General features: G+C 37.0%; 1 protein-coding gene across 1 annotated transcript in view; it reads left to right on the top strand.

Annotated features, from left to right (window-relative positions):
- Positions 1–25,827, top strand: part of STT3B (STT3B, catalytic subunit of the oligosaccharyltransferase complex) — a 106,485-nt gene that overhangs the window by 17,768 nt on the left and 62,890 nt on the right. Inside the window, exon 2 of the mRNA XM_025375653.1 lies at positions 24,638–24,746. Within this exon, the coding sequence (XP_025231438.1) occupies positions 24,638–24,746 (109 nt within the window). The remainder of the gene's footprint in view (positions 1–24,637; positions 24,747–25,827) is intronic.

Raw genomic sequence — 25,827 nt, forward strand, 5'->3', positions numbered from 1 at the left:
AACCCTTGGTTTTCTCTCTGTGCTGCTCAAAGTAGAGAAACAGGTACTTTGTGTATCTGAAGCTTATGACATGCTCTCGGCTTCAATCAAAATGACTAGCCATCAGTTGCAAGAGCAGAGAGAGGTTTGTGAGAGTAGTCTGAGATCCAGTTGCAACTGTACAATGCCACATTTATGGTGGTAAATTTGTGAATCTTTCCCTTCAGTTAACCTAGTAAAAGTAACCTAGTAAAAAAAGTTCTTCTCATATATCATTAGTAATCATTATGAATTTGTATCATTGTTTTCCTGTTGTTAAACACTGATAGGAATTTATGTAATCATACTAGGCTTGAACATAACTCATGAGTTTCCATATTTTAAGTTATAAAATTGGCTATGTTTAATGTGATTATCTAGACAGTGCTCATGTGTATCACTTGGTGAGATTGAATTTAGGCTGTTTTTTTCGTTCTGTTGAAGGGGGATTTTTTTTTTTTCCCCATGTGTTACATTTAGTAGAGTTCATCAGTCTGGCATCCTTTCATTTTTGATCCTGCCACTAGATGGCAGGAGCAATAAAAGGTAGATTGAAATACCAACTTTAGTTGGCCTTAGCTGCTTTGTACTTTACCTTGGTTGTTCTCTGTCCCTATTAGTGCTGAATTTTGTGTATATATGAAGTGTTCCAAATAGTGGTACTTAGTCCTATAAGAAAGACCTGATACCTTATATAGCCTGAGAGGACCTACTAACAGGAAAAAGGAGAAGGAATAGAATAATCCTTGAGGTGTTCTAACACTTTATCTTTTGCCCTCTACTTTTCTATTTTTATTCTCCCTTTGTTGAATTATACTCCTTTCCTTTATTTCCTGATTGTGGTTTTGGGGTGATTTTTTTGTTTTTGTTTTGATATAGGGTCTCGCTCTGTTGCCTACCCTGGACTGCAGTGGTGTCAGCTCACTAGAACCTATGCCTCCCAGGCTCAAATGATCCTCCGCCTTAGGCTCCCAAGTAGCTGGCACCACATGTGCATGCCACCACGCCTGGCTAATTTTGAAAAATTTTTGGTAGAGACAAGGTTTTGCCATGTTGCCCAGGCTGGTCTTGAACTCCTGGGCTCAAGTGATCCACCTGCCTCGGCCTCTCAAAGTGCTGGGATTACTGGCGTGAGCCACTGTGCCTGGCCTCTTTCCTGATTCTTTTATGCTTATGTTAGCATTCGTAATTGGTCATTTCTGTTGGTGGTACTAGTCGCTTTCTCATTTACCGTTCCCACGAATACATGTTAACTTGGCCAGTTTTGGTAGTTGTATGTGTAAAATCTTATGGTACACTTCACAAACAAACTGTTATAGGTGGCTTTGTAAATCTTTACGAAAAGGGTTATTTTCAAGAGAGCCTATTTATTGATAGTCTTTGAAGAACAGAGTGGTAGACAGAGTCTAGAGTGATGGAATGTTGCTTCCGTGATTATGTGATGTTGTGTAAAACTTTGTTTTACCCGTAGACTTGCACCAGAGACTCCTTGCTAGCATTATCAGATAAGCAGCCCTATTAGGGAAGCCTACGTGGCAAGGAACTATCAACAGCCTCTATGATGCTTCCACCAACAGCCAGGAAGAAACCAGGGCCCCTCAGTCCTATAACCTCAAGGAAATGAATTCTGCCGGCAGCCTAAGTGAGCTTGGAAGCAGATTATTTCCCTAATTTAGCCTCCACATGAGAACCCAACCCTGGTGACATCCTAATGGCAACCTTGTGAGACCCTAAACAGAAGATCCAGCTAAACTATGCCTAGATTTCTGACCCATGAAGCTGTGATACAATGAGTATATATTGGTTTAAGCCACTGAGTTTGTTTAAAATTGCTGTTATAAACAGTAGGAAACTAATACAAATACCCTTCATAAACCTTTCTTTCCATCTGTGAATGTTGCTACCTAACTTCTCTCTGATCTCATGTAATCAAAAAATATTGATTGAATACCTCTTATTTGTCAGGGACTGTGGCTACAGTAGTGTGAACCCAAATAGACATGATTCTAGTTTAGTGAGGGAGTTATAAAACTTGAACCAGTAAGAATGACCAATGCTGTGCAGGAACATGATACAATGAGAGCTTATAATAGGGAGATAAACTAAACACATTGTCTTTTTAGGAATCCTTATTTGACTTTTAAAAACTTACGCTTACTACATTGCTTTCTTACCTTTTTTTTTTAAAGCATATTTCTGCCATCACAAAGTTGTTCTATCTTTATTTTCTGTTAGCATTATGAAAACTACCTATGTGTATTTTTTAACCCTTACGTGTGTTCTTTCCTCTCTCAAGAACACTTCTACTGTTTTTCTGCCTTTTTGCTCAATGATTCATCCAGGTTTAAGTTAGATGTCAGTTGTAGAAGCCATCCGTGAGTTCTTTGGACAGTAAGCTTCGTGAGGACAGGTCTGTCCTGTTTGCTAGTGTCTTTAGCACCCAGTGTGATATATAAGGTAGGCTCTTAAAACAAATATAACTTGATATGGAGGACCTGGAGCTCCTATACATTGCTGATGGGAGTATAAATGGTAACTGTTTTGGAGAACTGTTTAGTATTTCTTAAATACGTGTCTACTATATAACTTTGGAGTGGAATTGCTAAGTATTGACCCAAATAAGTGAAAACCTGTGTCCTTAAAAAAGGCTTTTACAAGAATGCTTGTTCATATTTTATAAGAATGAATGTACAGCCTTATTATTTCCTCCCCTGGGAACAACCCAAATGCCCTTCAGAAGGGGAATGGATTGTAGTATGCATGAAATGGAATACTACTCAGCAATAAAAACTAATAAACTGTTTCTATGTGAATAAATCTCAAAAACGTGTTAAATGAAAAAAGCCTGACTCACCTTTTTAAAAAGTAGAATTACAATTATTCAATTTATCTGAAATCTGAGAACAAACATAGTGAATCTATGGTGAAACAAGTCAAAGTGTGTTTGGGAAGAAGTGCTTAAAGGTGCATGTGGGAACTTTCTGGGCTGATGAGGGTGATGTTATGCATACAGTTGTCAAACCTCATCCAATGAAACATGTCAGTTGGTGTATTTTAATACATCTAAATTATACTTTACATTTTTAAAATGAAAAAAAAAAATGAGTGAAGAAGGTATCCTTTAGTACCCGCTGGGTTCTCTGCTTAATTATATTTTCTTGTTGCCTGTTCCTCCTGCGAGATTGTCAACTCTGTGAGGTCAGGGACCAAGTTTGCCTGTGGTTTTTAGAATTGTGTACTTATATGCAGAATGCCCAAGTTTATTGGCCCTGAAGTGAATAGTTATTTGAGATCTATAATCTATTCATAGATTACATCCATATTTTATGGCTGCATTTTTAAGAAAAATATTTGCATTGTTACAGAATCTTATATTCAGTGTTTTTCTTTATGTAGCTTCTAGCTTTTTCTGTTCTAGGATTCACAAAAGACATCTGTGTAAGTGTTGGTAGAGTAATCTTGCTCCAACTACAATTTTGCCAACCACAGTTTGAGATAGCACAGTACTATATTTGTAAACCAAAGTTTAAAAATCGGATTTTTAAGAAACAAATTGTGGTTTATTTTATTCTCCTTAAAAAAATGAAAACTCAATATTGATCTTGTTTTCTTGGGAATCCCTTCCTGCCACTTCTTAACTTTTTGAGCCAGCGGAAAAAATGAGCCTTGGTCTTTTAACCTTTTTGATCAAAAGTCCTTAAACACGAGAGTAATTTGAAAAAGAACCAGGTGGTTACATAACATTTTGCCTAACTAGTACTATCTCTTGTTGTTGTTTTTTTTTGTTTTTGTTTTTGCTGTTTTGTTTTCCCAGATGAAAAAATACTAAATTTTAAATGGTTTAATGGCTGTGTCAAAAACTTGAAAGGTAAGTGTAGAGAGCCTGAAGTTCCCAAAACCACATCAGCAGCTCCACAGGTGTAGTTTCTCTGAAACTATTTAAGAAAACTCAGAGCAGATTTTTCAGTGCTGGTGAGTTTTAATTTATTCATCATGTAGATGCCTTTTTGTTGTTACTTATGTTGGAGGTCTTCTAAAAAATAATTTTGAAATTCTGCAAAACTTTATGCCCATTTTTCTGGTAAGAGAATCCATATTTTCATCAGATTCTTACAGATCCTCACCCAGAAAGTTTAAAAACCCTGCCTTTACCTCTGTTTTCTCTAAGATTTTTATTTTGCCAGCTGCTGGTTTTGCCAACTTTTAAGAAACATGACAACCCAAAAATCAACAAGAATTTATTCCATAGTGATTGTTTCCCTATATTGACTATCAGTATGTGTTTGATATGTTTGTTGGGTTCCTTTTCTTCGTTGTTGTTCTTACTGTCTTTCTGACCTTTTTGGGTGCAGAACTGGATCATAATTACTGGGTTCCATTGACTGGCCTCTTTGCTTCTGTGTTCCAAACCATCCCAGACATAGATACAAGAAAATGATGAAGAAGAAATACTTCCATCCGCATACCTGGTTTTTGTTTTGCAGTCTCTGGTCAGAATATACTTGTTCTCAATTATAGTACCAATTTTGTAGGGAATATATATCTTTCTTGGCAAGATGTTTAGGAATGCCAAAATGTAAATGTGTGGCTGCATGCATATCCTGTCACCTGCTCACTTACTCTGTGCTGCCTCTATTTCAAATCCTGTTGTTATTCTTGAGGTGGTTCCTAGCTATAAAAACCTATGAAAAGATAAAAATAACATGATTCTTGCAAAAAATTAATTGTTAGGATAAGCTTTATATTTGAAGAAAATTCATGAGTCTGCATTTTGATATCTGTATTCTATTTTAAGAACACTGTTAGATGTTGATACACTTAATCAAAACTTAATTTGATTAAGGAAATAGCGTTTCTTACTTTTTCTCCTTGAGAGTTCTGTTACTCCTGCCTCTCTGTTTTGGCCCTGATTGCTGGGAAACTAAGTCACATTTCACATTTAAATCATAGTCCCTTATTACTTACATATTTGTGTGTTTTGTCCAATCTCAACTTATTTATACTTCTCTTGTTCTTTAGGCTTTTTACATTATCTTTGTTTTTTGTTTTTTGTTTTTTTTGTTTGTTTGTTTGTTTGTTTTGAGACGGAGTCTCGCTCTGTCACCCAGGCTGGAGTGCAGTGGCCGGATCTTGGCTCACTGCAGGCTCTGCCTCCTGGGTTTACACCATTCTCCTGCCTCAGCCTCCCGAGTAGCTGGGACTACAGGCGCCTGCCGCCGCGCCCAGCTAGTTTTTTTGTATTTTGTAGTAGAGACGGGGTTTCACCGTGTTAGCCAGGATGATCTCGATCTCCTGACCTCGTGATCCACCCGCCTCGGCCTCCCAAAGTACTGGGATTACAGGCTTGAGCCACTGCGCCCGGCCACATTATCTTTGTTTTATTATGTATTTTTGTAGAACCAGGAAAGTGATAAATTAGGATACCCTTAAAGGTCTCAGAATCTTAAGCATTAGTTAATATCACTTTATTTCATTGATACATAATATTTTACATATTTAGTGGCATACATATCATATTTTGTTGCATACCTAGTATGTGTAATGATCCAATCAAGGTATTTGGGGGTATCCATCTTGAGTATTTATTATTTCTATGTGTTGGGAACATTTCACATTCTCACTTTTAGCTACTTTGAAATACATAGTAAATTGTTGCTAGCTATAATCACCCTACTCTGCTATGCAACACTAAAATTTATGCCTTGTATCTAACAGTATTTTTGTACTCATTGACCAACCTCTCCATCTCTACTTCTCTCCTATCCCCCATCCCCCACCATACATTGCCTAGCCTCTGGTATCTGTCTACCTCACTGAGATAAACTTTTTTTTTTTCCCCCTCCGCTCCCACGTATAAGTGAGAACTGTGAAATTTGTCTTTCAGTGTCTGGCTTATTTTACTTAACATAATGACTCCAGTTCCATCCATGTTGCTGCAGACGACATACTTCTGTTCTTTTTATGGCCAAGTGATATTCCATTGTGCTTATGTACCACTCTTCCTTTATCCATTTGTCTGTTGATGGACTCTTAGATTGATTCTGCATCTTTGCTGTTGTGAATAGTGCTGTGGTAAACATGTGAATGCACATGTCCCTTTGATACACTAATTTCTTCTCCTTTGGATAAATATCCAGTAGTGGGATTGCTGGATTATATGATAGTTCTATTTTTAGTTTTTGGAGAAATCTCCACACTGTTTTCCAAGTGGCTGTATACTTTATGTTAACAACAGTGTATAAGAGTTCCGTTTTCTCTGCACCCTTGTCAGCATTTGTTACTGTTTTTTTCAATAATAGCCATTCAAACTTGGGTAAGATAATACCTAATTGTGATTTTTATTTGCATTTCTCTGATGATTAGTGATGTTGAACATTTTTTCATATGCTTCTTGGCCACTTGTATGTCTTCTTTTGAGAAATATTTGTTCATTTCCTTTGCTTATTAATGTGATGATGATGATGATGATGATTTACTGTTGTTTGAGTTCTTTCTAGATTCTGCATATTAGTCCCTTGTTGAATGAATAGTTTATAGTAGATTCTCTCTTTCAATAGGTTGTGTTTTCACTCTGTTGATTATTTCCTTTGCTGTGCAGAGGTTTTTGGTTTGATATAGTGCCATTTGTCTCTGTTTTTGTTGTCTGTGCGTTTGAGGTCTTAGCATAAAATCTTTGCCTTGACCATCGTCCTAAAGTGGTTTTTTGTTGTTTTCTTCTACTAGTTTTATAGTTTGGGATCTTATGTTTAAGCCTTTAATCCATCTTGAGGTGATTTTGCATAAAGGGAGAGATAGAGGTGGTCCAATTTCATTTTTCTACATATCGATATCCAATTTTCCCAGCACCATGTATTAAAGACTATGTCCTTTCCCCAGTGTGTGTTCTTGAAGCCTTTGTTGAAAATCAGTTGGCTGCAAATATGTGGATTTACTTCTGGGTTCTCTGTTCTGTGCCATTGGTCTATGTGTCTTTTTGTACTAAAACCATGCTGTTTGGGCTACTGTAGTCTTATAAAATCAGGTAGTTTGGCCTCCAACTTTGTTCTTTTTGCTCATGGTTGCTTTGGCTATTCTCACTCTTCCTTGGTTCTTTATTAATTTCAGGACTGTTTTTTCTATTTCTGTAACAAATGACATTGGTATTTTGATAGGGCTTATGTTCAAACTATATGTATACTGCTTTGGGCAGTATGCTCATTTTAACAATACTAATATTTCTGATCCATGGGCATGGGATGTCTTTCCACTTGTTTGTGTCCTTTTAATTCTTTTATCATTTTTGTGTAGTTTTCCTTATAGAGATCTTCCGTTTCCTTTGTTAAATTTATTTCTAGGGGTGTGTGTGTGTATGTGTGTGTGTGTGTGTGTGTATATATTTATTTATTTATTTATTTTTTAAGATGGAGTCTCGCTCTGTCGCCCAGGCTGGAGTGCAGTGGCGCAATCTCAGCTCACTGCAAGCTCCGCCTCCCGGGTTCACGCCATTCTCCTGCCTCAGCCTCTGGAGTAGCTGGGACCACAGGTGCCTGCCACCATGCCAGCCTAATTTTTTGTATTTTTAGTAGAGACCGGGTTTCGCTGTTAGCCAGGATGGTCTTGATCTCCTGACCTCATGATCTGCCGGCCTCGGCCTCCCAAAGTGCTAGGATTACAGGCGTGAGCCACTATGTATTTTTTATATCTATTGTAAATGGAATTGCTTTCCTGATTTCTTTCTCAGCTATTTCGTCATTGACATATAAAAATGAATCAATACATGATTTTTATATGTTGATTGTGTATCCTGCAACTTTGCTGAATTTGCTTATTAGCTCTAAGAGTTTTATGGCAGAGTCTTTTGTTTTTTCTAAATATAAGATCAGGTGATATGCAAAGTGGGACAGTTTGGCTTTCTCTTTTTCAATTTGGTTGCCTTTTACTTTTGTGCTCTTACCTGATTGCTCTGGCTAGGATATCCAGTACTATGTTGAATAGGAATGGTGAAAGTAGATATCCTTGTCTTCTAGTTCTTTGTGGAAAGGCTTTCAACTTTTCTTAATTCAGCATGATGTTAGCTCTGGGTTTGTCATATATGGCATTTATTGTTTTGAGTTATGTTTCTTTTATACATAGTCTGAAGGGATCTTGAAAATTCAAGATTAAATTCAGAGTTAAAAATCAAATTGTTTTCGCATTATCGAGATGATCATACGGTTTTTGCCCTTCATTTTCTTGATATGATGTATCACATTTATTGATTTGTGTCTGTCGAATCATCCTTACTTCCCTGGTATAAACCCAGTTGATCATGGTGTATTATCTTTTTGATGTACTGTTGGATTCTGTTCATAGTATTTTGTTCAGAAATTTTGCATCTGTGTTCATCAAGGATATTGGCTTTTAGCCAGTTGTAGCATCCTTGTCTGGTTTTGGTATCTGGGTAATGCCTCATAGAAAGAGTTAGGGAGAATTCCCTCCCCTTCAGTTGTTTGGAATAGTTTGAGGAGAATAGGTATGTGTTTTTCCTTGAAAGTTTGGTAAAATTTGACAGTGAAGCCATCAATTCCTGGACTTTTTTTGGTGGGAGAACTTCTGTTATTGATTCTGTATCATTACTCAATTTATTGGTCTGTTCAGGGTTTTTGTTTTTTTGGGTTTTTTTCCTTCTTCTTGATTCAATCTTGGTAGGTTATGCTTATCCAGAAGTTTATCAGTTTCCTGTAGGTTCTCTAGTATAGTTGTTCATAATAGTCTCTGATCTTTTGTATTTCTGTGGTACTAATTTGTAGCATCTTTTCACTTCTGATTATAGTTGGGTCTTTCTCTTTCTTCTTGGTTAGTCTAGGAAGTGCCTTATTGATTTTTTTTTTTTTTTAATCTTTTCAAAAGAACCAACTTTTTGTTTCTGTCTCATTAATTCTTTGGTGTGTGTGTGTGTGGGTGTGGGTGTGGGTGTGGGTGTGTGTGTGTGTGTCTTTCATTCATTGAGTTCTGCTCTGGTTTTTATGGTTTCTTTGCTTCTGATTTGGGATTTGGTTTGTTCTTTTCTAGCTCCTTGAGGTGCATTATTAGATTGTTTATTTGGAGTCTTTGTATTTTTTTTTTTTTTTTGATGTAGGTGTTTATTGCTATAAAGTTATTTCTTAGCATGGTTTTTGCTGTTTCTTATAGGTTTGGGTGTGTCATGTTTAGATTTTTGTTTGTTCCAATAAATTTTTTTGATTTTCTCTTAAAATTTTTTCCTTCACCCAGTGGCCATTCAGGAGCATGTTGTTTAAGTTTCATGTATTTGTACAGTTTTCAAGGTTCCTCTTGTTATTAATTTCTCATTTTGTTGTGGTCTGAGAAGATACTTGATATTGTTTCTTTTTTAATTCGTTAAGACTTGTTTTGTATTCTATTTTATGATCTATCCTGGAGAATGTTTCTTGTGCTAATCAGAATAATGTGTATTCTGTAGCTGTTGAATGAAATGTTCATGTCTGTTAAGTACATTTTGTCTAATTTGCAGTTTAAATCCAGTGTTTCTTTGTTAACTTTGTCTACATGATCTATCTAATGGTGAGAGTGGATTGTTAAAAGTCTGGCGGGCGCCTGTAGTCCCAGCTACTCGGGAGGCTGAGGCAGGAGAATGGCGTAAACCCGGGAGGCGGAGCTTGCAGTGAGCTGAGATCCGGCCACTGCATCCCAGCCTGGGCGACAGAGCGAGACTCCCTCTCAAAAAAAAAAAAAAAAAAAAAGTCGCCAACTATTACTGTATTGGACTATATCTCTTCCATTAAATCTAGTAATATTTGCTTTATATATCTGGGTGTTCCAGTGTTGGGTGCATATATTTTTAGAATTGTTATTTCTTCTAGTTGAATCCGTTTATCATTATATAATTACCTTGTCTCTTTTTACTGTTTTTTTTTTGACTTAAAGCCTGATTTATCTAAGGGTAGGTACTCGTGCTCACTTTTTGTTTCCTGCTCACTTTTGGTTTCCATTTGCATTGAATATCTGAATATCTTTCTCTTTACTTTCAGTCTATATGTGTCTTCACAGGTGAGATAAGTTTCTTGTAGGCAGCATATAGTTGGGTCTTTTATTTTTTTAATTCATTCAGCCAGTGTATATCTTTTAAGTGGAAAGTTTAATCCATTTACATTCAGGGTTATTATTAATATGTGGGGGTTTATTCCTGTTATTTTATTAATTGACTTCTGGTTATTTTGTTCTGTTCGTTCTCTCATAATTTATCACTGTGGTTTGGTGGTTTCATGTAGTAGTGGTAACATTTGAGTCTTTTCTTTCTTTGTGTGTTGCTTTGCCAGTGGTTTTTATATTTTTGTGTGTTTTCATGGTGGTAGATATTGTCCTTTCACTTCCAGATTAAGTACTCCCTTGAGCATTTCTTGTAGGCTAGTGCAGTGGTTATAGATTTTCTCAGCTTTTGCTTGTCTGGAAAATATTTTATTTCTCCTTCATTTATGAAGGATAGTTTTGCTGGATATAGTATCATTGGTTGGCAATTTTCTTTTGCCAACCAAAAGATGTCCAAATCTCTTGCTAGACTTGGGAAGTTTTCATCATTATTTTGTTATACAGGCTTTTAAAATCTTTTGTTTTCTCTTCACCTTCTAGGACACTGAAAATTTTAATATTTGTTCACTTTATGTTGTCTTTTACGAAGACTTTGTTCATTTTTAAAATTAATTTATTTTTGTCTGACTAGTTATTTCAAAAGACTTGTCTAAGTTCTGAGAGTATTTCTTCTGCTCCATCTAGTCTGTCATTGAAGGTTTCATATGTATTTTGTATTTCATTCAATGAATTCTTCTGTTCTAGAATTTCTGTTTGATTCTTTATGATATCTACCTCTTTAGTAAATTTCTCATTCATATCCTGAATTGTTTTTCTGATTTCTTTATGTTGTTTTTCAGAATTCTCTTGTATCTTACTGAGTTTTTTTTTTTAGAGTAAATAAATTGAGTTCTTTTTCTGGGGTTGTGTGAATTTCTTTTTTTCAAAGTTTTTTATTTTTTAAAAAAATTTTATGGGTACACAAGTATGTATATTTATGGGATATGTGAGATATTTTGATATAGACATGCAATGTGAAATAAGCTCATCTTGGAGAATGGGGTATCTGTCCCCTCAAGCATTAATCATTTAAGTTACAGACAATTCAATTACATTATTTAGGTTATTTTAAAATATACGATTAGCTTATTATTGACTGTAGTCACCCTATTGTGCTATCACATAGGTCTTATTCATTCATGCTGGAATCTTTTGTGTGTGTGTCCGTTTAACCATCCCCATATCCCCACCAAACCCCCAACTGCTCTTCCCAGCCACTGTTGGCCATCTTTCTACTCCTGTGTCTGTAAGTTTGTTGTGAATTTTTTTTTGAATGGGATCTGTTGCTGGATAATTACTGTGTTCTTTTGGAGGTGTATCATGTTTTCTTTTTTATGTTTCCTGTGTTTTTACTTTGGTATCTGCACATCTGGTGTAATGGCATTTTTTGACATTGCTTTTATTGGAGAGAATTTTTTCTGAAGATATATGTATGGTGTTGGTTGGATGTGGCACTTTGATTTTGATTCTGTGTGTGTGTGGTAGTGTGTAGTCTCCGTATGATTTTCTTTTTTCTGTAAACAGCATTAGTGTGTCTGTGATTTCCCCAGGGGCTTAAGATGTGGTTGTTAGTGGAGGCTGTGGTGAAGTTTTGATGGGGTCAGGGATACCAGGTGTGACAGTCTTTTGGACGCAGTGGTGGAAGCAGTGAACTGAGCATCCCATCAGTGTTTTGGCCCCAGGGCAGCTTATGCCAGTGACAGTGTTCTTGCATCCAGGCTGATTTTAGGCCTCCAGGTGGCCTTCTCAAGTGCTGGGATTGCAGTGGTGGGTCATGCAAGTGGGCAGTTTCTCGAGCCCCAGGGCAGCAGGTGTAGCATGGGCGATTGCAGTAGCAGCGGTGGACAACTCCCTGGAACCTAAGTGTCTGTACTGGTATTGTGGTGGCTGCAGTGAGTTGGGCAGGCTGGTCCCCAGACCTGCAAGTGATGCATGAGTGTGGGTCCTAGCTCTGCTGGTAGTGGCAGGTTAAGTGAACCTGACCTCAGACCCTGGGAGTAGTGTTCAGGTGTCACTGGTGGTAGACTTGGTGAAGTGATCTCCAGAGATCATCCACACCTTGGATTGTGTGTTTGGATACTTGCTTTGGTAGGGGGATGGAGCTGGCTGGGTGGACTGCCTGGCAGTGGTGGGCAAGGGATGGGTAATCCCCAGTTTGTGGAATGCTCAGGAGGGGCTAGCAGCAGCTGCATTGCACCCCTGCTCTACTACGGAAGGTGAGGTTGCTTTCCCTGAGAGTAGCTGTAGGCTGGCAACTGGAGTGGTATGGGTTTCCTGCCTTGGCTCTGCAGCAACCTTGGCACTTCACCCAGGCTGGAGTGTAGTAGGCACGATCTTGGCTTACTGCAACCTCTGCCTCCCTCAAGTGGCTGTAAGCAATAGAATTTGTCCTTAGGGCAGGTAAAAATTCACAGTCGCCCTCTGCTGCGGGGGCAGTATCCCTGCCTTGTGATGGCCCTGGCAGCAGGGCGGGATGCAGTTGAGTGGGGCCTATTCTCAAAAGGTCACCATGTTGTAGCTGCTTAGGTTTCAGTGATTCGTGGGATCCAGCATGAGCTCTCTCTCTGGAGCGGTGCCTTCGCATGGACGTCAGGCAGCTCCCTGTGTTAGTCTTGGGACCTGAGAGGGTAAAGGAGCTCTCCTGTTGCTAGGATTTTAGGAGTCCTAGTGGTTCCAGTGGGAATGTAGACCTCTGGGGGTCTCTCACCCTTTGTCTGCTTTACAAGCCACTCCAGCCTCCTAAGCTGATTCCAGCCAAACAGGCTTCCTTGTTCCCCTCTTTTTCCTTGCTTTTGATGCTTCCCATCACTACTCTGTTGAATTTCATTGTTCTCTCTCAGGTGATCTTTTTTACTCGCTATTGTGGTTCCTCTCCATAGAAGAGACAAGTACCAGATACATCTAGTTGGCCATCTTCAGCATTGATTTTTGTTGGTTTTGATTGCTTATCTAAACTATAATAGTGCAAATTATTTTAGTATGCATGGTGAGTGCCTTTAACATTCAGTCATTTAACAGGTATTTTTTGTGTGATAACTATGCGCCAGACACAGTACTAAGCATTTGGAATATATAGAAGGACCTTTGTTGTGATGGAGCTTATTTTTCAGATAGGCAAGCAAACAAGTAAGTAAAAAGATCAAGATAATTTTAGTTAGTGATAAAGGCTATTAAAAAAAGTAATATGCTAACTAGTGTTTGATGTGTTTGTAGACCGTGGCTATGGGGCCACTACTGTAGATTGAGAAGTGAAAGAAGGCCTTTCTGAGATAATATTTGTACTAAAATTAGAATGACAAGGAATTAGGCCCCTGCGAAGATCTGGGTTAAGAGCATTTCTCTCAGCAGAAAAAAAGTTGATATGTTGAAGGAACAGAAATAATGCCCCTGTGACCAGGATAGAGTTAGAAAAGTGGTATGAATAGTGTTAGGATAGAGCCAGAACAAGTGTTGAAATTGGTAATTGTGGAAATTAAACCCTTATTCAGAATTCGTTTTTTAAGACGGAGCCTCGCTCTGTCACCCAGGCTGGAGTGTAGTAGGCACGATCTTGGCTTACTGCAACCTCAGCCTCCCGGGTTCAAGCGATTCTTCTGTTTCAGCCTCCCGAGTAGCTGGCTGCCCCAGGTGTTTTCCATTTCTATATACAATACTAAATGGTTCTGTGAGTGATTGTTGATGAAAGACTTCAGAGGCCAGAACATGAACCAGGACCCAAACAGCATTGAATAAAGTATACGGTAGTATTCCCTGAATGAAAATTTAATTAAACCAGTTACACTATCTTAGTGCCCTCTACCTGAATGGTATATTTCTATATAAAAAAATAGTTTACCTTAGTAAAGTGGGCATGTTTAAACATTTCACATAATTTATAACCTCACACTGGCACTAAATCACTTTGCTTGGGGGGCAGTTGTGTAAAAATGCTTTAAAATTGGGTCATATATAAAATATTTCAGAGGAGCTTTAACACATATTTTATTGGCTTTACTAGATATACCAGGCACTGGCCTTGGTGCTAGGAGTTGGAAGGTTGATTCCTTCATATTTGCCCAGAGACAAAATGATGTGAAATAGACCCCTGGCTTTTCTACTTTGACTTGTGTAACCTTAAGCAAAAGCAGGTTACTTAACCTCTCTGTGCTTCCATCTTCTTATCTGTAAACAGGGAATGACAATAATATGCATCTCAATAAGTTGTCATAAAGATCAAATTATTAATAACAAATAAAAGTATTTAAGGCATAATAACCACTCATTAAATGTTAACAATTTATTGATTTTGTTGTTTTCGTTATTCTCTTAGGCTGGGGGGTTTCTTTCTCAAGGACCTTGCAATCCAATGGAGGAGACAAATCTGTAAATCAATGCTATTTTATATATTAGTTTGGAAAAGGTAGAATGCAAGGTGCAAAGTTCATCAGGGATATAAAGGAAGGATTGCCAATAAAAAGTAAAATATGATTTTTTAAATTTCAGTGGAAGAGGAGAAACAATCATACTTTAAATTCCTGGGGGATTAGAAAGTACCTGATGACAAAAAAGAGGAAGAGATTCCGAACCAATTGTTAAACTTTAAATCCCAATATATAATAATTATGGTGATAATAATGGAAGTTCTGTATCTCTTGGAAGATGTTGGAAATAATGGACAATAGAAACAATAGGCTTAATCTTTTAACATGCCTGCCTGTCTTCTTTCCTTCCTTGCATTTTCTCATTCTTTCTTTTTTCATGAGAAATTGTACTTTACTTTCTCTCAGATTATTGATCCATGTATAACGTGTATTATAAAGATGAACTGGCCTTTTTAGACCAAATAGAAATTCCTATTTCTTGTTTTTATGTCTCATAAATAGAGTTGTAAAAGCGGGAAGGAAAAATTGTGTGAGAACAAATACTTTTCCATTTCTTCATTCTTCTTGTTACACTTAGTATTCAAATGATAGCAGGCAGACATTATATTTCTCATTGGACAATCTCCAGAGTAGTTGTGTAACATGTGACAAACTTGGCTGTGATCAGAGGAGGGATTGAAATAAAATAAGCGTTTGTTGGTTGAAAGAGGAAAGAGGTGTTGTACATTTTTTTGATAATAAAGTGTACACATACTTACACATAACCTTGTAAGAACTAAACTTTGGAGAAGTAAAGATGACAAATTATAGCTTACTGGGAAGAGTTCAGTTATTTAAAGATTGGCAGTGGTTGAATTGGTTAATATAAGAAGTATGAGAAAGGTGCCAAAAAGGAGAGCAATGTGAGCTCGAGTTAGGGACTACTTGGCTTTGTTTCTTTGTGAGAGTCACACTTACTGTTTGGTAAAACCAACAATTATGTATGACTCTTAAAAGGTGGTTAATGAGGATAGTTTTACTGGTCAAGCAGTACTTAATAAAGGTTTCTGGCCATGATTTTTAAAAAGGCATACCTATGCCAAAGAATTGAAATCTGAAATGATACAGTCAGACATATATTAGACTTCTCTGTCCTTTTATTTCCAAAGTAACTTTAGAAAGGGCATAAGCTTTAAGGTTCAAAGTTACATCTTAACAGATCTTAAGAGAATTGCACCAGTGGTTTTTGTTTTAGGTATTTTAAACATACGTAGATATAGTTCTACAGATACGCTTGCCATTGTTTTCAAACACTTGTTTAGCATTTGAATCCTTTCTTCAAATGAGTTTGTACAAAAGCCCCATATATAAATAGACAAATAGGTAAGGTTATATTAAGATGGTACCGTATTTCATTCAAAACTATGTGTCTATTCTGGTACCCCACTCTTGACTGGAATCCCTGAGATACTGGGAACAGTTTGAAATCTTTAAGGTTCACAGTGCCCAGAAGGTGATACAAATGATTTACCTGCATTAATTGCCCTGTTGCTGTTTGGAATCACCTTGTGATTATGCTTAAGAATGTGGGCACCAGAGTCAAAGCTGCGGTGATCAAATCCCATGTGTTGACCACTTCATGGCTGTATGACTTTGGACAACCTATGTTACATATTGTCCCTTAGTCTAATCATCTGTATAGTGTCCTGCCTCAAAGGAGTGTATATTTGTGTGATGATTAAATGAAAAATATTATCATAGTGTCTGATATGTTTTTTAAAATAATAATTATGCAGAAGTAGTGTACACAACATAAATTACCACTCCCCCTCTTGAACATCTTTTTCTTCGTTAAACACACTGTTTCTCTACCTCAAGGACTTTGCACTTGATAGTTTCTTTGCCTGGGACAGCTCTTTAACTCTGAATTGCTGGTTACCCCCATCCTTAAAGACTTCACAATATCTTGTCATACAAGACATTCTGGGAGTCTCTAGGAGCTGTGCTGTCAAACTGACATTATGTGCTGTTAAACTGACATTGTGAACTGGACAGTTCTCTCTGTCCATGGGAGACAGCCCTGAGCCCTCATTTGGAGCCCATGTGTGGTTATTTTGGTAGAAACTTTAGTTAACCTGTTTGTCAACTCAGAGCAAGTTAGGACCCTGGCTTTGCTTGGCCTTAAGGGGGAGCTGTGTTGAAATGTAATACTTGGTACAGTGCTCCACCCCGCTGCCTTTTGCTGCACCTCTTTCCTCTTTTACCCTCCTTTACTACTAACATTTGCTGTTCTTTCATCACCATCATTGATCAAAGCTTCTTTCCTCCTTTTTCTTGGTTTTTTTTTCCTGTTCCTGACTGATTCTTTTCTGTTTGTTGGATTTAATTTGCAAAGGCTAAACTAAACTGGATTTGTGTTGTCTTGTTAAAATTACGTTTGTGAACTGAACATTTTTGGAATGTGGGGCATGTTTGTCTCTCATTGTGGCCGTAGCATTATGGCTAACAATATATTGTTCTTCCACTTAATTTATTCTTAGGCATCTCCAATTATTAATATTTCTTTCTGATACGGTGTCACTTTTAACGAGGACTGAAAATGTTAATTAAACATACGAAACCCTTTGCCACCTCAAAATTTCTTTTTAAGATATAAAAGCCTTAGGTTAATTTTAAGGCTGAGATACAATTTTTAATTTTTTATAATTATTATGGGTACATAATAGGCTTGTCTATTTATGGGGTACATGTGATGTTTTGATACCAGCATACCATGTGTAGCAGTCAAATCCAGGTAATTGGTATAGTCATCACCTCATGCACTTATCATTTCTTTGTTTTAGAAGCATTTCAATTCCAATCTTTTAGTTATTTTAAAATATGTGATTAATTATTTGTTGTGCTATCAATTACTAGATCTTTTTCTTAAATACTAGATCTTATTCATCCTAAGTATATTTTTGTATCCGTTACCCCTCCCCACATTTTGCACCCCTCTCTACTACCTTTCCCAGCCTCTGGTAATCATCGTTCTGCTCTCTATCTCCATGAGTTCAATTGTTTTAATTTTTAGCTTTCACATACGAGATATAACATGCAAAATTTGTCCTTCCATGCCTGGCTTATTTTACTTAACATAGTGACCTCTCCAGTTCCATCCATGTTATTGTAAATGACTGAATCTCATTCTTTTCTTTATGGCTAAATAGTACTTTATTGAATATAAGTACCACATTTTCTTCATTCATTCATCTGATGATAGACACTTAGGTTGCTTCCAAATCTTGGCTATTATGAATAATGCTGCAGTACACACGAGAGTGCGGGTGTCTCTTTGGTACACTGAGTTTCTTTCTTTGGATATGTACCTAGCAGTGGGATTACTGGATTATATTGTAGTTCTCTTTGTTTTTTTGAGGAACCTCCATACTGTTCTTCATAGTGGCTGTGCTAATTTACATTTCCACCAACAGTGTAGTACTGTTCCCCTTCCCCACATCTTCACCAGCATTTGTTACTGCCTGTCTTTTGGATACAAACCATTTTAGCTGAGGTGAGATGTTATCTGATTATAGTTTTGATTTGCATTTTTCTGATGATTAATGATGTTGAACATCTTTTCATATATCTGTTGGCCATTTATAGAGACATAATTTTTTTAACCTAAGATTAAAAGTATGTTGTGGTATTTTGCTTCAGGACATAATCATGAGATTTCTTTGTTGTTATTTTGAGTGTAAATTAGGTGTATCAGTATAATATAAGATGAAATAAATTTGAAACCAAATGTATCAAATGATTGGATCTCTGACAAGGTCTGTGGAAGGAAAATGCAAAGGCAGCTCCTTGTGACTTCCCCTCTTTATTTGTAAAAGCCCTGGTTTACAAATAGGTTGATATTCCTAATGTTTATGTCAGGAAATAATACAGTATTTATTGAATACACCTACCAGCTCATAAAGTTCTATTTATTATAAGGGCATATTTGTAAATATATGTATAGATATAAGCTATAACTATGTATATATAACCTTTATTATGGAAAATTTCAAACATACAGCAAAGTAGAACTAATACTGTAATGAATCTCCATGAATACATCACTCAGCTTCAACAGTTTTCAATCTGTGGTTCATCTATAACTCTCTCCTTTCAGTTATTTAAATATTATTAAAAATAAGTAGGACATGCCAAAATGGAAGACTACCTTTGTACATACAGGTGTTTGAGTTTAATGAAGAAGGGAATAGAAGACGAAAATTAAAGTAAGTGTTGATACTAGTATGCTAAAAAGGGGTAATTAGCTAAGCAAGTATTAACTGAACCTCATGAGTGAACTGCCAGTAACTATGAGAAAACTCCAGGTTACAGAAGTTACTAAGAAAAGGTAGTTCATTGTGAGGTGAACTTCCATAGAGGTTCCAACATGTTTTAAGAGCAGAAATTAAGGTAGACTGGGAGGAGGAGGAGGAGGAAACGTTGGAAAAGACTTCTTAAAAAAATGATTAGGAACTTCAGGTCTGAGATGATCATATGAAGAAGTGAGAATAAAGTACTTGGCTATGGCATGTTTCTATGTGGACAGAGCCGAGGGCTGAGGAAAAGATCATGCTAAAATATCTCAAAAAGCAGGTGTGATAAATACATTCAGTTTTTAGTTATTCTAAAAATGGAATGGAAAAGAGTAGTTATAGGATCAATATGATCCAAGTGCCCTTTTTTTTTTTTGAATGATAAAAACAGCTTTTATTCAGGAACTAATGCAGAAGATACCTAAGTATGGAACTGGGCTCAATTCTGAATACAACGACAATGGAAGATTTATAGTCAAGGAGCGGGGATAGGGTCAGTGGGTAGAAAACACGGATGTAAGGAAAGGAGGATGTAAGGAAAGGAGTACGGGGATTCTGGCTAAACTAGCTTTACAGGGATTCTTGCTGAAGGCAGGCCAGGGTGACCAGATACCACCTGGGGGATTCTGGGGATAAGGAATTTGATCATATTGAGGTGATCAGAAATGGAGGGTGGGGAATCTTTCTGAACTGACTTAACAGCATTCTTGCTGTAACTGGGCAGTCCAGGCCCAACACGAACAGACACTGAAGCCCAGGGTTGAAGCCTAGTTGAGAAGAGGGTTTAGAGGTACCTAATACTTGGTCAAGAGGAGAGTATTTATCAACTAGGAAGAAAAAATTACATAGGTATTGCTATGTCTTCTGACATGAACAGGCAGCTCTAATCCTGTGTAGACTGCACTGTCCAGAGATAATCACACTATAGGTTTTATTAAGTGGATTTTAAGGGTAGTCTTAGGGGGGAAAAAGGGAGAAAAAGTGTTACGGGAAAGCCTCATGCATTTTTTTTTTTTGAAGGAGGTGTAGAAAAGAGAAGCAAATAAGCCAGTTATGTCTTCAATACTTCGAGGAAGCACTAGGTATCTAAGTATTTTCAATATCACTAAGGGCTTTATTTTATTCTAGGAAAATGAATTATAGTGCCTACTACATTCACAACCCTTGCACAATTCTCATGCCCATCATCATCTACTCACAGCACATGCGAAGAAGCCAGAACAGCCATATTTTATATCATATGACCCTGCCCTTTTGGCTACAGGTATTGGATTATGAGCATGGAATCTCATGGCAGCCAACACATAGATTGTCTATTACCTATGACATATGACTTTGTATGAAATTATTTGAGCCAATCATATTCTTACTCATATTTACATGAACTGAGGAAAAGCAAATCAAGCAGCTAAAGCTGGAGGAAACAGAGAAGTCCTTGAGATAGATTTGGAGCCATGTATTAGGCTCATATGCCTTATATTTGCTTTGGATTGAATTGTTAATGTTCCAACTGAGGTATCCTGGGAAGTTGCAGGAATGAAAATAATCAGACTATGCTTTGTTTAGTAACAACTCAATCTGTAACATAAGTTCATGGTGTGTTATAAATTTAGATTAGGTGAGGAATGCAAGCAGTTATTTTATGTAGTTACTCAACCTTGAACCAGAATTTTCTCTTAGGCCCCAAACAAACTTCTGTATCTTTTAATTGTAGAATTTAACAGTAAGGAAAACTTTTTAAAAAAACATTTACTCTTTGACACTTATCTCTGTAAGTCAAATGTTTTTTGCAATTTTGTGAACCAAAACAAAATACAGAAGTAGATTCATGACATGGTTGGCATCATTGCAACTATGATCTCTAACATCAATTTTAAGATTTTTGTGTTCATTGAAACAATGTAATTGTTCTTACTATTGACTAAATGTTGTAAGTTTGAACTTACATTTATATTTTTAAAAATATTCTTGGCCTGGTGCAATGGCTCACGCCTGTAATCCCAACACTTTGAGAAGCTGAAGCTAGAGGGTTGCCTGAGCCCAAGAGTTGGAGACCAGCCTGGGCAACAAAGCAAGACCTCATCTCTACAAAGCATAAAACATTAGCTGGGTGTGATGGCACACACCTGTAATCCTAGCTACTTGGGAGGCTCTGGTCAGAGATCATTTGAGCCTTGGAGGCTGAAGCTGCAGCTGTGATCGCACCACTGCACTGCAGAAGCATGGGCAACAGAAACAAAATTCTCATATATCCTTTGAGTTTGTGAAGTACCAGATGCTGTGCTTGGTGTTGGAGACACAGTGGTGTCTTCTTAGCAGTATTTATCTATTTGAATAGATATTAATCAAGGAAACTAATGTGAAATTTTATATATGTCAAGATAGAAAAGTGACAGAATTTGTTAGAAATGTGTTGAAGTTTGCAGGATGAGTTAACTGGGGTAGGGAGGGGGAGACATCAGTGATCCAGGCAGAGGAGATTAGCAGTCTTAACGATCCTGTGACAGGAAGGAATGAGGTGAGCCTGGAGGACTGAAAGATGGAAAGAAGAGAGGTAATATGGTGTGAGGTGAGATTAGAGTTATGTATGAGGTAGACTGTGTGGTTTTGACCATTATGTTAAGAAGTGGAGGCTTCTCTGCTTTAATTTTAAAGCAATGAAGTTTTTGAATAATTCAGAGAGTTGCAATATGATCACATTTACATTTTGAAAAGAACTTCCTTCTTGTGGCAGAGTGCACAGATTGGGGAACTAGAAGGTGGGCAGAATGGATGTAAAGAGACCAGTTAGAGGCTATTTCAGTAGTCTAGTTAAAAGATGATAGCTTGGATTACAGTGCTAGTAGCAGAATAAGAAAATAGTGTACAGATTTCAGAGATATTTAGGAAGTTAAGTGACAGCCTTGTTTTGATTTCTGTATAGGATGTGAGAGAGAAGGAACTTTCAAAAATGACACCTAAGTTTCTTCAGCTCAGGTGGTGGTAAGAGAATACTGAAAGCAGATACAGTGTATATATTTGTTTTGGGATTGGATGGTAGGTGTCTGATCATGAGTTTAGTTGAATGTGGAGTCTGAGATGCCTTTGTGACATTCAAGAAAAACATACCACATGGGTAGTTACATAACACTGGTTTGGACATGAGAAGAAAGATCTAGGTAGGGAGATAATATTAGTGAATTGTGGGCATACTGGTAATAATTGAAGACTTGGGTGTGAATGACGTCTTTTGGGCAGCGATTTCAGAGTGAATTAATAAGAGGATCTTAGGTAGAGAAGGCTACTTATGCAGAAAACAAAGAAGATTAGAGAGATGGGGGTAAAAAATCAAGAGACTGTTGTAGTCATTAAAGCCAAAGGAAGAATGATTTGATAAAGAAGAATGATTTGATAAAGAGGCCAAGAATTATATAAAATGGAAAGTGAAAAATACTTGTCAGGAAAGCTTTATGAGGTTGGACTCTCATGGTTCCTGGTTTTTAAAACGTGTTATTAATAGTCCCTTGAAGTCAGTTTTTTAAAATGAAAAATTAAGTTGAAAATTTAAAACCTTGGTATTCTTGCTAAAATACTAGGCCTCTTCCATTAAAATATTTTCAGAAGTTTCAGTGGGGTGTTACTTTTTCTGGTGTATACTCAACTTTGTTTGGTGAATCTCTTCCTTACATAGTTTAACTGTTATTTATGAGCTTCTCTGGGTAGAGCTATTTTTAGTTTTGCTTCTATTGCTAATCCAGGTGTTTGGGTCTTGTTTTCAATGTTAATTTCTTGTCTTGGGGATTCTTTGTAAATTTAGACCCTTAATGCATAGCACAACGTTTAATTTAGCTTTTTTTTATTGGAGCCTTTAAAGCCTTTAGATGGAGAAGAACTTTGTCACTTTCATGGTGGTGGTTAGATTGTTTTCCATCTTTCACTAGGCAGCCTTTCTGTAATCTGGCTTTGTAAATACAGTCACTACTTTGTTTCTGGCATTTGAAGATATCCCTTTTTAAATTCTGATCTGGTAAATACTTCTTGGAGGAGGAAGGGAGCAGGGTAGCATTTCTAGCATTAGCTTAGTTTTACATGTTATTGGCACACAAAGTTATTACTTAAAATTCTGATTTTAAAATTCCTCTCAGAAATTTGGATATATTACTCTATTGCCTTATAGCAATCCAGTGGTTCCACTGAGAAATAAGGTATTAATCTGATTTTGTCATTCCTTTGTAGAAAACCTTTCTCTCTGAATGAATGATTTTAAATTGTACTATAGTGTTTTGAAATGTATTGGGATGTGTATGCTCTGTGGAGCATAGTCTTTTTTTTTCCAATCAGTGTAAGAACTAGACTACTTAAATTTTTTTCATTCTTTTTATTTCATTCTAATTCGCTCTTCATTTTTGTCCTTTACGCTATTTAGCCTATCTTTTATTTTATCTTGGCAATTATAATTTTGCCATTCAAAATCTTAAATGGATCTTTTATCTTAAGTCTGTTTCATTACAGTAACTATAGCCTTTAAGTGCTTCAGAGATGCTATATTGTTTACTTATAGTTACACTGGTACTATCATAGGTACTGTTGTTAATCCCTGTTTTCACATGAAGAAACTAGAATGCAGAGAACATAAGTAACTTGCCCAACCAAGGTCACATAGCTAGTCAGTGTGGAACTAACATTCAAAGCCATGCAGTATGATGCTAGAACCTGACCTCTCAACCTCTTGGTTATGCTTCCTTTCAGGTCTGAAAGTTTAATATTAATAACTCTTTCAGAGTTAATATAACTCTGGGTTATATTAACCCTCTGACTATATTAATTCTTGCTTCTGTTTCTACAGTATTAATTTTTCTGTTTGTTGATTTTAATATTTAGCTGTCATGGTGCTTGCTTTTCTCAAATGTTTGATTTTTTTTGGATGTGTTGCTTATTTTAGTATTCGAAAAGACTGTAAAAATGCTACAAAGCTTGCATCTAGTGATGGAGTTGAGATCATAACTTGCTGCTGGAAAGGATGTATCAAACTGATCTGGGGTATAAGGATTTCCGTTTCGTCTTGTATCCAGCATTGTTCTGCTTCTTGACTCACTTGTCTACATGTAGTGCTTCTACCTCAGGCAGACACCTCTGATGCCCGCTTCCCTACTTCGCAGTAGTAGGGGAAGGGGATTGACCTGACTGAGTATATGTAATGGCATTACCGTGAGGATTGCTCCAGGCTTGTCTCCTGCCCATCACAGCTGCTTTATATTAAACATGGAATATCCCTGGAATTGCCCTCTGTGGTTTGTGGTTTTCTTCTGCTTTCATTTTGGGCTCTGGTTTCTTCAATTTCATTTTTTCTCATTTTGTTTCTTTCAGAAATTATAATTTCTTTTTCTATAAGGCCATATTCTTGTTTTATAGTGCTGTTATGGTTTATTCTCTTTATATTTTTAGTGCTATTATAGTTTAAAGCCAACGTTTTTAGGGTTGCAGGATTTTGGGCAGTTATGGTGAGTGTACTGTTTCTTCCATTTTGATGTTATCTTCTGTCAGCAGTTCTTAATCTTTTGAGATTTATGAACTTCTTTATAGCCCTCTACCACCTGGACCCCAAGCAATGGCTAAATGTTACTGGGAGCATTACTAGTTTTGTAGGTGTGGGTTTGAGGTTGGGGGTGTTTTTATTTATATTAGAGGTATAAGCATGTTCTTTTGATATCTTCAGATTATGTTATTCAAGTTTGATAAAAACGCTCTGTGAGATATATTTATGTAGCCACAGAGTTTGATATAAAGAAGGAGCTGTTTCTATTAAGCAGTTTTATAACGTTTCTTTTTTTCTCTTTTCTCTAGGTTTAACTATAGATCAACACATCATCTTGCATCTCATGGGTTCTATGAATTTTTAAATTGGTTTGATGAAAGAGCATGGTATCCACTAGGAAGAATAGTAGGTGGTACTGTAAGTATATTAGCAGTTCTTTATGTTAATTATAATATTTATTGTTATTTGAGTAAATCATTAATTGCCAAGGTGGTAGGGATTCTTGGAAAGCTTTGTATAGTTAACAAATTTTTCTGTGGCTTATTATCCAATATTCAGCTTACTTAGGCTCTTTTCTTAACACCTCCTCCCCTTAATACCCAACCTGTTTTTGGGTTATCTCACACTAGCCACTCTTTTTGACAAGTGGTGGAGGCTGGGTGGGGATCCGCTATCACAATGCATCTGAATGAAGTTCAGGTTATTTGTGTATCTGCTCTTATAGCAATTTGGTTGAAAAAGGAATTTGGAAGGAGATAAAAACATAAAATAATCATGATAATTATATATCTAGAATAATCGGATAATTAGAAATTTTCAGGCCCTGAATGTCTCCAAATTATTCCAGGTAATTGACTAAAGATTATAGTTCATGTAGACTTCTGATATCCAGAAAGATGACATAAAAGCGAATATATTTTTAGGATTTGGGGCATAAGGAGAATTTTGAAGGTGAAAGACAAGGCAACATGGTCTTGTATTGGAGAAATATATGTTTGATTTTTTTAAATCAGTTTTGCCAGGCTTATTCATTTTATTAGGGTTTTTCTTAACCCAAAGAAACTTCTGACTCTGTTGATTACTTCTAGTATATGTTTGTTTTGCATTTTTAAAATTTTAATTTATTTTCTTCTACTTTTGTGAGTTTATTTTCATGTTCTTTTTCTGACTTCTTGAGATGGTTTACTCAGTAATTTTCAACTTTTCTTCATTATTAAGAGATGCATTTTGGCCGGGCGCGGTGGCTCAAGCCTGTAATCCCAGCACTTTGGGAGGCCGAGACGGGTGGATCACGAGGCCAGGAGATCGAGACCATCCTGGCTAACACAGTGAAACCCCGTCTCCACTAAAAAAATACAAAAAACTAGCCGGGCGAAGTGGCGGCGCCTGTAGTCCCAGCTACTCGGGAGGCTGAGGCGGGAGAATGGCGTGAACCCGGGAGGCGGAGCTTGCAGTGAGCTGAGATCCGGCCACGGCACTCCAGCCTGGGCGACAGAGC

Source organism: Theropithecus gelada, chromosome 2, assembly GCF_003255815.1.
Source record: "Theropithecus gelada isolate Dixy chromosome 2, Tgel_1.0, whole genome shotgun sequence".
NCBI lineage: Eukaryota > Metazoa > Chordata > Mammalia > Primates > Cercopithecidae > Theropithecus > Theropithecus gelada.